Consider the following 17,934-nt stretch of genomic DNA (forward strand, 5'->3'; position numbering starts at 1 on the left):
AGTTGCTCTTCTCAGCACATATGTCCTTTTACGCAAGAGGTTCCTAAATAGCCTTTCGAATACTGAAAACCTGTAAGGAATGATTATTCTCTGGCAATACAAGTGCAGTGTTTGTAGAAGACTGTTTCCCAGCATCCTGTCATATTTCTGCTTCAGGAACAGTGCAAGCTGTTTTGTACATTTCCTTCAACTTGACAGCTCATCTGACCCAAAACCTCCACAGGATGTGCCCTAATTTGAAAGGTGCTGCATTCCCCTCACTAAGTGCTGCAAATGCTTCCCAGAAATCCCAGTCACTGGCTGCCAGTGCAACAAACTCAGCCCTGCAGAAAACACAAAGGATGGGGCTTTGCACTTAGCCTGCGCCAAAGCAGGTCCCTGCCTTGAACTACCCACCAGGACTGGGACTGGCCACCCCGAAAGAGATATCTCTGGGAACCTGTGTGCCAGCACAGCTCCAGTCCCTGCTGGCGAGGGTCCTGGCAGCAAGGTCTGCTCATCCTCAGGCCACCAGCTCCTCATACATGAGAGGGGAGCATGCAGAAATTTGAGACATGAGAGAGGTGGATGATGATGACGATGCAGATGCCAATAATGATAAGGATGAAATCAGCAGGATGAAGATCAGATGGCATGTCAAGGTCTCTGCATTTGTGTAAGAATACAGGGCCTGTGGGATAGGTCTGACCACATACATCCCTCTTTATTCTATACAGGACATGTGAGGTTGGACCTTTCTCACAGGTCTGATATTCCTCAGATGGAAACCCCAAAGTGCCATCTAACCACTGCAAGATGGCAGGAACCAGTGCAAAGACATCACTGAAAGAAGTGCCTCATACTGTTGCAGCCATGTGCTCCCCATCAAGGTGTTAAATACCCTCACCAGCAGCAGAAATCTGGCTGGAGACTGACTCCACAGCCAGCGAGTGGAGACAGGTGGTGACTGACCATCCCTTTGGATGAGGAAGGAGAAGTTCAAAGCCACTGTCTTTAGCTCATGGCTGGATCTCTGCTTTTTCTCCTTGCAGAGCCCTCTCCAGAATCATGTATTCCTTTGCACTAGTGGTACAGGAGCAGGGGACATAGAGATCCTCCCTCTGCTTTTAGGGTTGTCATCAGAAATGAGTGAACATCCATGATGCGCTCTGCTTGTGGATTCTCACATCTCAAAAGGCATGCACCAGCTTGACTAAACACAGCCCCCCCGCCGCCTGCTCTTGCCTCTTTCCTCCGGACACCTGCAGGAAACCAGCAGGAGCGATTTCTCTGAGCCATTTGTGAACAAGCAAAGCAAGATGATTTTTCCCTGACAGGCTCTGTTCCAGCCTTTGCACACATGGGGCATGAAGCATGAATGTGGCACACATGGCAGCATCCCCAGTCCTTCCTGGAGAGAAGCGTGACACAGATTTGAGCAGCCTGATCTCCCTGCTCCCCATGACTTGCTTTCCCAGATATTTGTAAGGGAGCAGCTGGTACATTAAATAACTATTTATCTTTGGTCATTCATGGTTGAGTGAATGGAACCACGAGCACTGTGAGTGCTTCCAGTGACTGGTCCACTGCTGTGGCTCATTTACAGGGCTTCTGCTCCACCATGAGAGCTCAGGGGAATAGCAGCTGGGTTTAATCAGTGGGCCAAATTCTGAAATAAAGTATGGCAACTTGGAAGATCCTGCCTGGTTCTGAGGCAATTTGGTGCAAGCATGTGATGTGGTCAGTGCTGAGTCCAGTTGAGTCCTGCAGCCCAGCGCTAACAGCGCATCATATGGCTTCTTCTCTTTACAAACCATACATAAATCCACAACGATTATGGGATTAGAGCCTCTGTCCCACAAACAGGAGCCCATCATCTCGTCTTCAAAGGACTATGAAACTGAAAATTCTCTACTACTTCTCCCTACAAGACCCTTCTGACTTTAAACCCCTATGTCCCCACATAGCCTGATGGTAAGAGTCTTTAAGATTCCATCAATGCTGATAATATGCATTAATAATTCAGATAATAGAGTGATGAAAAAAAAATCAGCATCTCTTGAGCTTTCTCCAAATCTTTTCTCATGCCCCAGAGAGTAGAATTCAAGCTGCAATGTGCCCCAGAGGCCTGCAAGAGCTCAGCATCTGCATGGCACCACCAGTCAGAAAAGGAAAGGAGACAGCGACATTTCCAGGAAGAACCTGTCTGCAGTAACTGCACCAGCCACTGCAGTGCTTAGATCAGTAAGTATAAACTGTGCTTGGTTTGAGTGCTTGATGCTGAAACAGGTAAACATACATTTGTGCTACGTGCTGAGCCAGCCTCCCCAGCATCACTGCTGCTTCAGAAAGCAGCTAACAGTACAGCCTGTGTTCCCTGCTGAGCCTAAGCCTCCCGCCGCAGCACCTACTCTGACTCAGCCTGAGCCACTTGCACTTGACAGCTGCCCAGATACGAAATGTTCTGTTGATTATGTGCAAACAAATCCTCTGTGCCTGCAGCTCTTCTTCCCTGGGTCAGACCTGCTTTGCTCTGAGCTACAAGGGACTCCACCTGCCCAACACATCCCAGGCCAGCAAGACTGGCATTTACAGACATGCCCTGACCACATTCAGCTGCAGCTTCTGCAAATCTGAAAGCCTGAGCATTGCAAGCAAACAGAATATTCCCAAGAATGAATCCTGCAACATCCTAGACACTGTGCTGCACTCTTCACAGCCATCTGTTCTGCCCTCCAACAAGCAACTGAGCCCCTTCCAGCTGTCTCAGGTGCTTGTGTCCCTGAAGGAGCCTCACTTCACCCTCTCTGCCCACCTGCTAACTCCCTCTGCTACACTCCAGCCAGCGCTGCCGGGCACCCCAGACCCTTAGGTATTACAGCCCTCCCTGCCCTAAAGACAACTGGTCCAGATCTGCTGTCTTGTCAGCTGTTTTTCTCCCTGGCACAGGACTTGTTTGCACTCAGCTCAGCACTGTGGGAGCCCCCCAGCAAGGAACTGCTCTCATGCTGCAGTCTGCCTTGTGTGGCACCCCTCTTCCCCCAGCTCAGTCCTGGCTAGGAGCTCCTGGTCACCTGATTGGGCTGGGACAAGGGCTGCAGATCGCCTGGAGCCTGGGAGTGAGGGGAAGGGGAGGATGGGGACTGCAGGATCCACACCCAAGGGATCCACAGAGAGAGTACATCCCACCAGCCACTCGCTCCTCTTCAAAGCATGGTCTCAGCATGGGTTATTCATCCCATCGTGCTGGCAGTCCTGACCCTGCACTCTGCCAGGTGCTGTGCATCTAGCCCTCAGCCAGGCATGCTGCAGCTCCAGAGACAGTTGACTGGAGGCTGCACAGTGCCTTGGCAGAGCAGATCATCCCAGAGGAGAGCTTTATTCACACCCAGGCACACCGGGCACAGGAGAGGAGTGGGGTCAGGACAGGCAGCATCTCCTGCAAAGTGTTTAAACTTCTTCTGCCACAACGTTATTTGTTAGGAAAACTGTCCAATCCAGTGGCTTCCCTAGCACTTACCAGCCAGTTTATACCCTACTCCATGCCAGGTAGGACTGTGGGATCAAGGCAGACCCAACCAGACCCACAGGGCAGAGAAGCGAGCAGCTGTGGGGCACCTCCTTGCCTCTATGCTATGGGAGCAGTGTAACGGAGGGATGCAGTGACCGTTACCTGGGCCTTGCGGAGACACAGCATGGCAAGGTTGCACATGAACTAGGGATGGTACCAGAACCCCTATGGGCTTCACCTACCTGGTTACAGGTGTTAATATCTACCCCATTCCTGATGTGATCCAAGGCTTTGTCCAGGTTCCCAGATCTTGCAGCTCTCAGAAAACTGGTTGCAGCATCAGCCTTTGGGGGAAAAAGAAAAAGCATGAGACTCAGAGTCCCCCTCTTCTCCCGCCCAACTGGCTCAGGGCCATCTCTTCACTCTGTTGTAGAGAGTACAACTGCAGTCAGCCCCTGGCAGAGGGCACCGAATCCAACCACCTTGCTGCTGACCACCAGCCTTGGGAAGCAGCGAGGATGCAAACAACCAGAGCCAACTGGGCAAGGGTCTGTGCTGGAACAGAAGGGAAGAGGCATGAGGCAGTCAGGGCCAGGACACATTTAATCCTAGGATGCATTTAACAGAGGGAGGCTCCTACCTCCTCAAAGGCTCCCACCCAACCTGACTCTCAGGGGAACTGAAAGGGTAGTTAAAGGGATCCTCGTTCTCATGGACAAGCATGTGTTCCCCAGCTAGACCCCAGCCAGAGAGCACTGGATTGCTTTGAATTTGTGTTTAAACCTGCAGGGAGAGCTGCACGGAGAAGCAGCCAGCGCTGAGAAGCATGGTCCTCTCACAGCAACAGCAGCTGGGAGCAGACAGAGAAGTTAATTCCCTCTCTATTGTTCGCAGAGCCACAGTCTAGCTGCACACTGGCAGTGGCTACAGGAGTCCCTTGCCTCCCCGGGTAAGGCCAGGGGAAGCTGGGGCTGCCAGCACAGAAAGCAGCGAAAACCTTCTGAAACAGGCTTGTGGCAATGCACCACGAGCATGGGTCCCTGAACACTCTCCTGAACGTCAGTCATCAGTGGGACCATCTCCACAGGTGCCTGATAAAGCAGCTCTCCTGTGCCTGCCCCATGCCAGCCACAGCACTGCCAATGAGAGCACTGGCATGAGCCCACAGCATCTGTCTGGCATAGGGAGGAGAGGAATTTCTCCTCCACAAGTGGATTATGAGGTGCTCTAGTCAGCACAGGTGAGCGCAGATGCGGGGTTATTATTAACTGTGCTCATCCCTTGCAATACCTTGTGAGCACAGTTCAGATCATGAGCAGGAGGTGACAGAGCAGGGAGAGAGCTGTGAGGAAAAGATTGTTTCTGGGCTCTTTGAGGCAGGATGTGGGAGAAGGGCCTCTGACAGCCATGTCCAGATGGGGGTTGCCCCTTTTTGCTCTCCTGCTCTGCGCAAGCTGGCACGCATGAGGGCCACACAGGCTGCAGCAAGAGCACACATCTGGCAATTTCCCTGTGGCCATGCCACAAGCACCTCAGCACCGCGGATCCTCAAGCTCCGGGTCCTGTGCACCAGGCACTGTACAACTGCACAGCAAAGAGCTGGCAGTCTACAGAAACCAGCCAGAAAAGGCCAAGGACAGGCAGGTCAAGGTGGGAGCTGCTGGGACGGACCAAGTCGCCCAGAATCACGCAGGACATTGCAGGGCTGCGAACCGGACCTAAAGTCAAGAGCACCCCTCTAATGACAGTCTGCTGACAGAGATGACAAGGGGGACGAGAGCCACGCAAGGTCTGCAGCTCACCCCAGCACCCCTAGCATGGCACAGAAGAAGCTCTAAGGGGATTGCTGTAGCCACAGCAGCCTCCCCTGGCCCAGGAAACACTCGTCCTGGCTGAGCCCACTTTTGCTGTTCTCCAGAGACTGCTGGCCAGCCATGTTGGTAAGTTCAGGTATTGGCTCCAGCGACAGTGACCCTGACTGAGCACCCTGCAGCCAGGAGAATCAGAGCACTCTTCTTTAACAGAAATGAGGCAATGCCTCCCCTGCGCCACTGAAACACAGCCACCTCAGGCAATGCACAGCAATACTTCAAGCAACGCTGCTTGGTAGCGTAAGGCACCAGATGGGATGGACCACCAGCAGCTGAAGAACAGCACAGCGGGAATGTGGTAAGACATTTCCACGTGGCAGGGACACTGGGCTGATGACCAAGGGCTGGTGCCTGCACACTGGGTCAGGCCCGAAGAGCTCTCTGCAATGAAGAGCCACGAGACATCTGCAGCAAGGGGGGAAGGACACCCTCCTCCACCTCCAGCCCCACTAGAAAATCAGAAACCATCTTGTACTGCCCGTGCCAGGAAGCCTGACCCAGCCCCGGCTGGCCTGCAATGCCTACAGCCTCACTGCGGAAGAGCATCCAGGGTTAACAAGCTCCTGGGAAAGGATCTGGAAGCAACAAGGCCGGAAAGCACAGTACTCGAGGCAGAGATGGGCAGGGTAATGCAGCGTCTGGCCCAGGGCTCTTCTCCTACCCTCTGTTCTCAGTGTCACTCGTTTGAATTTGGACAACGAAGCAGGGCACAGTTCAGCTGCTTTCTGCTCTCCTCCACCTGCTTCCCCCAGCCCATCCTTCCTGCCCTGACCATCTTAGCCCAGAGAAACGTAGCCAAGCCTGGGGCCTGCAGCCCTGCTACCCCCGGCCAAAACAAGGCCCCCGGCCAGGGTGTGCAGGCCCCCACCCACAGGGCACCCCCAGCAGGACTCAGCCATGGCTCCTGAAGCAGTGGCCAGGCGCCACGGCCCCTCCAGACTGCTCATGGCAGGGGAGCGCCTGGTGTTAAGGGAGCGGGTGGCAGAGGGCAGCACCGCTGTTCGCTCTTCTGCGCTGCAGGGAGCACATGCTGACTGCGTGACCTCCCCTGCCAGCCAGCTTGCTACCACCTCAGAGCAGAGCCTTGTTCATTTGGAAAGAGCCCCCAAATCCAAGACTGACCTGCTGACTTTGCAGAGGGCTGTAAGCATGAGAAGCCACAATGTGGCACTTAGGTGCTTCCTGCTCATTCAGGCTTATCGACTGCACTAGGCAGGACGCAGTACCAGCACCGTGCTCTCAGAAATGCACATTTGTGCTCCAAGTCCTGCGTGTTGTCTGGAGGCCACAACTCACAGCAAGGAAATACTGACAGCTCCAACCAACAGATTTAATGCAAAGGACTTTCCCAACTCCGGACCCTGCTAAGCCTCTTCAGCTCAGTCAGGCGCAGTGACAGGGCAGCACCTCAGCTATGCTGCAGACATGTTAGCCACAGCAGAGACTTTCCACAGCAAACCCCTGGGAAGTTCAAAGCGCAGCTCAGCCAGCTTCTCCCACCCAGAGGATACACAGGGAGCTGCAAAGATTAAAAGGATAAAACTCTACAGGCTCCAACAGCAAAGGGGCTCCCAAAGCCCCAGCACACCCAGCAGCAGAGACCACAGGCAGAAAGCAAGCAGAAAAGCAAGGGGAGGTCTCTTTGGGCATGAAGGAGAAGTGCGTTGTATACTCACAGCAACGTCTGGACCGGACCTGCCCTTTCGTGCTGCCATAGTCCGGCACTTCAGCTGAAACCTGAGCCTGGTGTCCCCTCTCCCCCTCCTTGGTTATCTACTCCCCAGCTTTGAGAGAGCCAGTAAGTTACATTGCATTCTGTCTAAAAATACAGGCTCCCTCCTCACTCCAACGCAGACCCTGCAGGGATCGCCAGCCGCTAATGGAATTTGTTCATTTTCTCTCCATTATTGTGTCAGACAGGATATTTAATACCAAGCCGCCTCCGGAAAGCAGATGACTGCTGCCAAGTGCAAGGAGTGGGTCAGAGCTGCAGGTGCCACCTTGGGAACAGCAGAGAAGAGCAGCCCCACAGACATCCCCAGGACCCTGGCGTTTCACAGGTAACACCCGCCACAGAGGAGAGGTATCGCGGTGCCCCCCTGACCCTCCAGATGTTGGGGGCTGGGGTCTTGGAGAACATGGTGAGTCTTGAGTGCATCAGACCTACTGCCCTTCGGCTCCCCATGATCAGGGATGCATAGAGAATTGCAGGACATCAAACACCAGCAGTCAGACCACACACGCAGCCAGAGAAGGTGGTCTAGCTCAGCTCACACAGTAAAAGCAGAGGAAACAGATCTGCAAACCCTCCTGACACCAGTATGCACATTGGGACTGCCTACCTATCTGTCAGGGGTATTCTTTCACGGCAGCGTGCTGTTACTTTGGGGTGTCACAGGGATCAAGACAGCACTAAATTAGCCAGAAGAACTGAAGCATGGTTTGGAACACTGGCATCTCCTAAATTTCAACAAAAGGAAGCTGCAACAGCAAGAAACGGAGAGACCCTATGAACACAAGTAGATATGCATGTTGAAGACACACGCACAGCCCAGTCGGCACAACACGAGCGTACCTAAACACAGACCCACGCACAGGCACACTACATGCACCCACCTGGCATATGTGCACACACACACACTGCTGCACACAAGTGCACATGCAGTCACTTGCTATCCATGTGCCCCAGAATATGCAGCAACTGCTTCCAGATGCAGAGAATGCCTCTAGTGGTTTTCCTATCCTTGTGGTTTGTAGTGTTTCTGTTCTTTGTCTTCCTAGCAATTTTCCAGGAAGGAATTATTCCAAGGGGAGAAGACAAACTGCCTTACTTGCCACTGTGTACCACTTGCACTCTTACAGAACTGCTACATCCCACTACACAGGTGCCATGCTCCACAGACTTGTGGACCTGTGAAGTGGCAGGGTGCTGTTTCCAGCAATTACCAGAGGGAAAAATCCTCAGATTTGGAGTTTGCAAAGTGCTCCAAGACTATCTAAAGTAAAAACCATAACACAGCACATTGGACTGTGCTTCTAGTTTCCTGAAAAAAAAGAGAGGGAAGGAGACAGCACCCCTTGCCTCCTGACAATCTAGATTTTCCCTTTTCTCTCTCCTTGCCCTGATTAGTGGCTTCCTCCATTCCTATTCACAGATGCCTTCCTGCTCTTACAGCCCTGCTCTGCAAAGCATTACTGCTGCCAGATACATGCCCTAGCCCCTCACTCCCCTTCACCCTAAAATAAGACATCAGGACCTGATGGAGTCCATTGCATTGCAGCTGTGGCTAAAGCAACATGCAAAGGGAAAGTTCTGCCCAAACAGTTCAGGATGGATTTCACAGGCTGCACTCAGAAGTTCAGCAATCCTGCTCTGCTTGTCTTCTGACCATGGTCAGAGTTCTTCTCTAATCTGTTCTGGCAGTGTCGTTGCTCTTGCTCCCACCCAGGGAGGAGCCCCCACGAGCTCCCTCTGCACGTCACTGATAAAGGAAGGGAGGATCTCAACAACACTGCCTACTTCTGTGAAAGGTGGATATGTTTATCAGTCCCTAGGAACCCATTCTGCACAGGCTGGTAAATGATGAATGTAGATGATTCCCAAGCATAAACGAGTTCAGAAATTCATGCTAATCTCACTGTGTTTTCTGGGCCACAAAGACAGGCAAGAAGCAAATTGCTGCTGCTGCTCCAGACTGGCAAAAGGCACACGTGCATCCTGCTACACTGCCCTCTTCACCCCCCCCCTACCCACTTGTGTCTTCTACCTGCAAGTTCTCTGCTGGAGCCAGGAGGCAGCCTGGGCAAGGACTGCAACTCCTCAGCTGTTTCTACAGCATCAGCACGAGGGGGAGGCCTGAGCTGGCTGCTCACTGCACTGTACATGGAGGCACTCCAGAGGAGCAGGGACCTCTTCCCTGCAAGGATGCGCACACAGGTGACTTCCCATGCCTTGAGGGGTAAAACAACCCTTTCTGCCAAACTGTAGTTAGTCCCAGTGGCCAGGGAGTTTGGGTCTGCTCTGCTGCTGAGACATGTGGTTGACACCTGCATGAGAAAAGAAGACAAATGGCTGCACAGCAGCTCTACCTGCATGCCAGGGGCCGAGGGATGCAGACCAGGCCATGTACATTGTCTTCAGGGCAGGCTTGCTCCTGCCAGCCCTGGCACTCATTCAGTTTGGCTTCTTTCAGGCCTAGTTACTGAAAAACATTGCCAGTGAGGAGGATCACAGACAGCAGGCTTTGCTGCATTAAAAGCTTCCTAAGGTTGCTCTATAGAAGAGATCTTGAAAGCAATTAGACCCAATTAAACCACTAAGCAGATTCCTCTCTCATGAGTTTTGCCACTACTGATAACTCTACATCTTCAAACTCTTGTCTCCTTTGTATTCTCTGGAAGCCATGTGCTCCTACCAGCCGGATGCTTAGTAGCTCCTGCTCTGCACACTGCTGTCATCTGTTTGCAGCTCCATGGCTCTAACACTCTCTCCAAATCCTGTATCAGGAGCAACGCGTGCCACGTTTTCTCTGGGATACATTAGAAGCAAAGCTGGCTGAGGCATCTTGCAAACTGCGATGCTCAAACAGCCTGTGGACAGCAGACAGACAGCAACAGAAGAGCCACCAGTGAACAGGAGGAAACAGAGCTTGGCTGCCTTGGGCTCCCGGAGCAGTGGACAGAGGCAGTCCAGCAAGGATACACCTGGCAGCCTGATGTTGGCACACAACTATCACAACAACCAACAGGGCCCCAGGACTGGCAGCGAGATGCACAGCTGACTCTTGGCAACAAAGCCACGTGCTGTTATGGGCATCCTACCTAGACTGTACACAAAGGTCCAAACCAGATCCTAGGAGGTCTTTCAGTCACTTCCAGTTCTTAGTGCCAGGGTGCTGGAATCCACTGTCGGTGATGCCAGCTGGGGAGGTAGTGCAATAAACCTTGTAATATGCCTCGACTTTTGCTTAAAAGAATGAAGTTGCTTTGCTCACGTGGGCTTGTGTCCAGCAGTGGGCATGGTTCTCAGGTACAGCCAACTCCTTTGATGCATTATTTCCAGCAGAGCGGGCAAACCCTTACATCAATGTAGTGGCTTACTTGTAAGACACTGGCCAACCCAGGGATTTCTCTGGAGCCAGAGCTCACGCAAACCTCCCTGCCTTGCAGGCATCAAATGTCCAGATCAGCAGGTAATAATCTGGATTTTTTCTCATCAGATGGGAAGAATATGTCAGCCCTGGAAACACACTGGCTGCCAAGATTAAAAGCAGTCAGAGCTGGCCTCTAGGGTCTCCCTAAGGAGATCAGGGGAGCCGAATCAGGAATTCAACCGAAAAAGCCCAGAAACAGAAATTGCACTGCGTTTGCCTTACAAGAGCTTTCTCCCCTATCTGTATGCACAAAAATTTGACACTCCCAGTGGTCCCTGCAGCGGAAATAAAACCCTCTGGCAGGTTTCTGCCTACTGGGTAGAAGAAAGGATTCAGCAGAGCACAGCATCTCCAGAGAGGCCACAGCAGCAAGGCCTCGGGCACGCAAGCAGAGGAGCACAGAGAAGAGGCCACCAGGCATATACTGCAAACTCAGATGAAAGAGAAAAGCAAAAGCATCAGGAAAGCTTATCAGATAAAAGGATAAATCCATACACCCAAATACTATTCTGTCACTGTCCTCACCCCTGGTCCAAATGGTGCAGGACAGGACCACAGATCTTAACAGGACTGACAAAAGTTAAGGCACTGACAAGGAGAGGCCATCTGTGGAGGGCATCTGCCAAGTGAGCGTGTCCCTATTTCATATATCACCCCAAGTAGACCGTTTGTCCATGCTGCTCTCTGCTAAGCAGAGATTTCACAGTACCACCAAGCTTCCCCAAGGCACACTCCACTGATTGGCAGACTATCACAGGCCAATGCCTCATGCTCAGCAGAGATCCCCAGTTACTAGAATGCAAGGAGGGACCCAGCCATCTCCCAGCAGGGAATCAAAGCATGCAGAAACATAAGGATCTGCTCATGTTCCTGCAGCAAGAGGCTCTTAGAACTGGGAACAGAACTCAGCACAACTGGCAGAGGAGAAATACCAAAGCAAAGGGAGGAGAGCCCCTCATGGGTTTGCAGGGAAGGAGGCATCTTGTCAATTAGTTTTCATTTTGAAAGTACTGAAGAAGGGGCAAGTTTTCAGGTGCAGTCGCCAGTCTGGATCCTTCATCATGCACAAGCCTCCATCATTACATAATAATGAGTAACTAGCTTTTGGAAACCCCATTTTTGCACACTTTTAACAAGAGGGGTGGTTCTGGACTGTCACTGGTGGTGCAGTTCAGCGCCAAGGTTAACTCTGTCCCTGCTGAGCACATTCATATCCTGACAGCATCTGTGTTGGCTCCCTCCTTCCCCCTCTCACAGGTCCCCTTTGCTAGCTGCTGAAGCTGGAACAGGTTCAGGACTGCGAGGAGGCTGGATATCAGAAACAGCTTAGTCTGTCTTGAGCAACAACTTGGGAGCTGCCCCTACACAGTAGGCTCTGATCCTTCTGATAAGGATCCCCTGGTGCTACATCCTACAGCTCTAGGAAAGCGTACCTCTGTCAGTTCCCACCTGCTACTAAGGGTTTTTCTAAGTAGCAGCATCAAAATCTTGCTCTGTCATTTGCAAACTATCATTTCCCAGGTGAAATACAATGCTGGGTCCAGCAGCAATGAGGGGAGAGAGAAACAGGGGCTGGACAGGGAGATGGAGACCAGAGCACTATTACTTTCACAGAGAGCCAAAGCAAGGCAAGCATCAACAAAGCTACCTCTCCTGCCAGCTGGGGCCAGGCGCACCCAGCAAAAAGCTGTCACTCTCCTTTGATGTTAGCAGGAGCCTCTGCTCTCTGCACATCCTGAAAAAGGAAAGCTATTTTTACCTCACCAGAAAGTATATAGACTGCGACTGAAGACAACACACCAGAGCCTGTCGCTCAGACACTACACCTCTTCTTACAATGTAACAGGGTTTATAGCTGGTTAGAGAGATGCAGCAGAAATGCGACTGCTTGATTTTATCTCCTCCTTCCCTAATGCACTTTCTTCCCTGGATCATGACGTAGCTCAGGCAGGCATGTGCAGAGGATGCTGGGGAGGCCCAGAGCTGGCAGGGCTCTAGCAGGTTGCCACTGCAGGAGGGAAAACAGACTCCTTTGAGCCTGGCTGATGTAAGTCAGGGACTGTGAGGCACACCTTGTCAACCTGCCTCCAGCCTGCCACGGCTCTGCGCAGCGTCCCTGTGGTCAGGAGACGGGCTCGAGTCCAGAAATACTGTCAGAGTCTGACCCAGTCCCTGGTGGAGGAAGCTTCCTTCTCTTTTTTAGGGTTGCTTAAAAACTGCTCCTAAATTCTGCAGTGTGCTCTGGCTCATCCTCTACCTCTGCTTCAGCAGGGCTAGTCCACACCTGCTTTGCCTGCCTGCACAGGGCAGATGGCTCCGAGCATTGAGCTGTCTGTTAGGATCTGCACACTGCAAGGGATCGCAGTGCAGACCCTACACCACGGCTGCAATAGATTGCGAGCTAGCAGCATTCAGCCAGGCCAGTCTGGCTAGCGCTTAGGGATGCATCCTCCAGAAGCCATGCAGGGAAGAAAGCATTGCCAAGAAAGCACCTGAAGCACAGGTCTGGCAATATATTCCTGCCAGCTGATTCCTAGGATTGACATGCAAGCAAGAGTCATGGCAGCAAAGACACCTGCTCCTTAACAGAGCTAGTGCAGCACCGTGCCTAGAAAGAGACGTCATCCCGTGCACCTGGTCCAGAGCTTTGCTGGATAAAAAAAAGATACGACGACACAAAAACCAACACTTACCATTAGAATAGAGCAAAAAAAACAATACTGGGAGGCACCTCCCGTCTCCCAGTAAACTAGTGGTGAGAAGGACAGAGGTGAGCACAGCACCAGGGGGATCTAGGAATTCTGGGTTCAGTGCCAGGCTCTGCCACTGTCTCTCAGCACAACCTTAGGCAAGTCCCCAGTGACTAAAGAAGGGCAGCAAACCCTTTCTGCCTTTCTCTGGTCCTTTTAGACTGCAATCCTTTTGTGAAAAGGGCCATTGTCTCTGGACCAGACTCAGGTCCATGTTACTGGCCAGAATATATTCATACTCCTACATGCAAACAAACACTTGGACAGCTGACCTTATTCCTCTTCCCCCAGCACTGCCCAGCAAGCCCTTTACCACACCTGGAGCTGCCCAAATACTCACTCTCAAGTAATGCAGGCATGGCATCGCTGCAGGAGAAAGTCAGGACACCCTGGATAGCCAGGGTCTGCAGGTCTGATGAGACCACTTACACTGTAGCCAAACCAAGTGCGAGTGGCCAGTGTAGAGGAGGTTTATCAGCAGCAGGACTGCACCCTATCACTGCTCACACGTGCCTACACGCAGGCACAGTGGGGACGCTCCTGCCTGGGGTCTGGAGATTACAGGGCGTCCCACGTCAGGGGCTTGGGGTGAGCTGCCAGGCTGGACATGAAGTGTTTCGTGAGTGCTGTGCCTGAGGCACACTTCATAAACATATCTGTGAGCCGTAAACAGGGTGGGGCCCACATGCTTGAACCCTGCTCTTCAAACAGTACAAATGAAGAAAAAACTTCAGAAGTACGAAGCAAAATAAAACTCCTCCATGGCCAGAACACCACTGTCTCTTGGTTTGTGCTGCACAAAGCATGCTGGGCTGGAGGCAGTTAACATAACTGGTCTCTGCAGACCTCGGCCAGGGCACAGTCCCAAAGTGAGGGACACTGAGAAGGAACCGAAATGGCAAATAACGTCTAGTAACAGCAGTTCCAGGCCCTTTGCAGGGCCTGGGGCCTACTGCAGTACAATGAACGCGCCCCTTCCCCCCTTCTACCTGCACAGCAGACTCCTGCTCCAGCATCCCTTCAGGAGATCCTTGCTTGCAGCAAGAAGGCAAGGGGTCCACAGTGGTTGGTGCATGCCCTCTCTGAAAGACACGCAAGGAGTCACACCAATTGCTCATAGGAACAGACCTCCTGGAGACAGCTCCCACCCACCCTCCTGCCGCACACTCAGCACAGGATAGCGCACCACCAAGTGATGCTTACTTGGCACTTCTGGCTGGCAGAATGCATCCTTCTGTTAGTAAAAGATGCTAGTGCTTTGCTAACTCTGTTTTGGATCCAGATACTAAACTAGGCAGTCTTGACAAAGCAGTAAGGGAGTGCAGGGGAGTTGCACAGCTTGGTTTCTATTTCTAGCTACTGTTCACCAGGTCCTCGTTGCGAATTATAGATTCAAAAAGGCCAAGCTGCTTTCTCCCAGACACTGGGGCCAAACAAGTGAATGAGAGGCCCTGAGGTGATCACACATGGGAAGGCCTAGGCAGAATATAAACAAATACAACTTGTAGCACTTGCAGCTTCAGGGAGAACAAAAACAGCTCTGCCAGCTGTATCTTCACTGGGGGAATTCCTATTCCAGCCCAGCCCACCACTGAGAAAGCTTATACCGGCTGGGAGGCAGAAAAAGTAGATCAAGACAACCTGTTAGAACAGAAAAATGCTTTGCATTATATAGCGATGGGGATTTTTATAACTGAGCAAATGCCAGGTCGAAGCATTAGAACAAAGTGGAATCCTTACCTCAGTATAAGGAAAACACCTTCCCCTTGTCCAGTGCAATTCAGTACTTCCCTGAAAGTCTGGGATCACTCAGATGTTTGACCTATAACAGAGTCCACCTCTAATACAGGCAGAGCTCAAATGTAAACACTGAAAAGGATGGCCACTGCGACTGTTGACTGGCATACTACATTTGCTCCAAAAGGCACTGCTGCTCTGAACCTACAGAGCAACAGCATCAATATATCAGATATTGCTTTTTTTTTTTTTTTTTCTGCATAACTGCATGTCATGAATGCAAATAAGAGTCCTCTGCACTTTGGAGTCAGGACCTTACCAACCAGAGCTGACAGGCCTATTCAAAGTCCCTGGCTTAGCATACTGCAGACCTCCTCCAGGTCCTGCAACCACCAAGGTAACACATACACTTGACAAAGCCCTAGAAATGGGACCTGCGTGCTCCAGTTCATTTGGGATTACCTCATACCATACCTCTGGGAAAAGCAGTGTAAAAGCACCTGTGAGACCTCTCCACCTGTTTGCTGAACAAGTCCTCCCCCACTTTTTTATGAGAACTCCTTCAGGCAGGGACTAAGATTTAGCTGTGATTTGTGCAGCCTCTGGCACTGGTAAACACTTGGAGCGCAGGAAGAGCGGCTTTCCTGAAAATGGTACAGAGAAACTCAGGCATGGCAGCATCTCCAGGGTGGCAAAGCCATGTCCTCCTCATGAGGGTGAAGACAGGCCCTGTGCAGGGCAGGAAGGGACATTGCTTTGGCGCTTGGCTCCTGCCCAGGATTTCCTCATGCATGTCACATGCCCAGAGCTGCACCGTGCCTGAGCGAGGGAAACCCTGGGCCCGTGTGCAGAGCAGGAAATAGCTGTGGTAACAGCTATTGGTAATGTAATGGTAAACACAGGGTATATTGGCTCATGCCTAGCAGCCATGTGGTTAGCAGAAGAAGGAACTGCCCCAGGTCCCCACTGCTCAGCCAGAGCATTTCTGCAGCCACGAGAAATGAGAAAACTGCCAAAGGAGAAACTTTACCACCAGGCACTGTCCCAACCAGCCCAGCCAAGTCAAAAGCCCTTGCTCCCCCTGCCGAGACCTGGGGCTCTGCCCACAGCTGCTGCCAGGCTCCCAAAGAGCTAGCTCCCCCAAACAGCACGACCGAACTGCCCTGCACCAGCTTCCCTGCGCATCAGAGAAAGTGCTCGGAGGCAGCTGAGGGGTCCTGGGCTATCAGCGACGTCCACATAGGCTGGCAGGCACAGGATGGTGGCAGACCCATGGACCAACAGTTGAGGTAAATGGGCATGTCACATGGCACCAGATATCTGTCTTTAGGCAGCTGTACGGAGGCCACAGGGTTAAATCTATCAGCCACATTTCTGCAGCTCTAGAAATGGTGGTGGTTGCAAGAGCATGAATGGACAGGGTCCTGCGAGGTGGCAGGGAGGCTTGCTTGCTCTCTTCCCAGAAGAAGGGGAAGAACAGAGCTCCATGCCTCAAAGCATGTGATACACTAAGATCCACTGCTTTCCTTGGCTGTTTGTAGAGCTGATGTAGGCTTCATCCCTAAGGGAACTGCTCTTTTTGCTACATTAATTGCAGTCACACATTAATCACATCTTTCTGTATGCTTTCCATGATCCCTCTACTAGATCTCATCTCACTCACTAGCATCTCAGTTGAGGCAAACTCCATCCCTAAAGTTCCCCCTATCTAACTGTGGACAGGTGAGTTGTATATACCAGTGCTGAAACTAACTCTCTAGATCAACTCACTTTACTAGCATTTTGTCACCACCCTCTTGCCTGTTAGATCTAACAGCAACATCTTTGACACAGCTTACAGTTCTGGAGAAAACAGCAGTATGGGCACAATCTTGTTTGAGAAACCAGAGCCTGGAAGAGCATGAAAGTTAATGAATACAGCTCTAATAAATTAATAGCTCTTAGTCCCAAGAGCATTTTCCATTTTCACAAAAACAGCTCGAAAGCTTAAGTTCTCAGGCAATTCCTTAACACTTGCTTGCTTCCTGACCCTAAACTGGGGTTGGCTGAGTGGCTCATGCCCTAAGATTTTACACCATGTCTTCTCCCTAGTGGCATCTGGGTATGTGAACGCCTCCTTAAAGGCCTCTGAGATTCTACAGATCAGTGTCGTGTTGCCCCACAAAAGCTAACACAGAGCTAAATCAGAGCTCTGCAAAGAGAAAGGGTTTACAATGGACACAACAGAAACACTCTCTATGAAAGAGCAATCTTCATGGTGCAAAAGAGTGGACAAGAGCTGCAGTGAATAATAGCTGTCAGCTCCCACCTGTGCCACTCTGTGCACCCCCATAGGCTTCAGGGGATTTTTGCAAGCAGGGGTTCCAGTGTTTCTTAAGTGCTGTTCCCTGGATGCTATAAAATCTATCATAGACATGAGAAAAATAATTTCTCCCTCTGTTGTCCTGTGATAGCTCTGGGATGGGACTCAGCAGCCCCAAGAATAGTGAATTCCATCAGCAACTGCAGACAGAGTTGGTGGGGCAGAGTGAAGCTGTTTGTCAGGAATGAAAAAGGAGAGGAGACCTGTAAAGAAAACTTCTCCTTCAGCTACAAAGAGTTTTGTTTTTTTCAAGACACAAAGTTCTGCCTCTGACCTTTTCCTGAGAGACTTTGAAGAAACTCTTCAACTGCACTATGATGTAGCCGTGAAGGAATGCAAGGATCCTTCTTCTGTGCTGTTATCTCCCATGTAACTAGAGAAGCGATCTCTGGGCACCAGCAACTTTGCTGTCTGCTGTCAGTCCATCCCCAGCTGTTCTTTTCCTTTCACTGAAGGGAATGAGGAGTGTGGGCAGCAAAGAGCTTTAAACACCCTGCCTTTGCGAAGGGTAAATATCTTTCTTTAACAGTGTGCTTCATTACCTTGAGGAAACTGCTTTTCTCACAGGCCT

At 51.4% G+C, this 17,934-nt stretch overlaps 1 protein-coding gene across 4 annotated transcripts in view; it reads right to left on the reverse strand.

The window, feature by feature from the left end:
- The window catches only part of ANK1 (ankyrin 1), a 41,799-nt gene extending 28,008 nt beyond the window's left edge, over positions 1 to 13,791 (reverse strand). For 3 of the 4 annotated variants that reach the window (XM_067312468.1, XM_067312467.1, XM_067312466.1), the window contains exons 1-2: positions 13,605 to 13,790; positions 3,733 to 3,834 (exon numbers count right to left, since the gene is read on the reverse strand). In XM_067312468.1, coding sequence (XP_067168569.1) covers positions 3,733 to 3,834; positions 13,605 to 13,628 — 126 coding nt within the window. In that variant the 5' untranslated portion in view covers positions 13,629 to 13,790. Of the gene's footprint in view, positions 1 to 3,732; positions 3,835 to 13,604 lie in introns of all 4 variants that reach the window. The other variant, XM_067312469.1, reaches the window with a different exon arrangement.
- Between the last annotated feature and the right edge of the window lie 4,143 nt (positions 13,792 to 17,934).

Source organism: Apteryx mantelli, chromosome 29 (assembly GCF_036417845.1).
Source record: "Apteryx mantelli isolate bAptMan1 chromosome 29, bAptMan1.hap1, whole genome shotgun sequence".
Classification (NCBI taxonomy): domain Eukaryota; kingdom Metazoa; phylum Chordata; class Aves; order Apterygiformes; family Apterygidae; genus Apteryx; species Apteryx mantelli.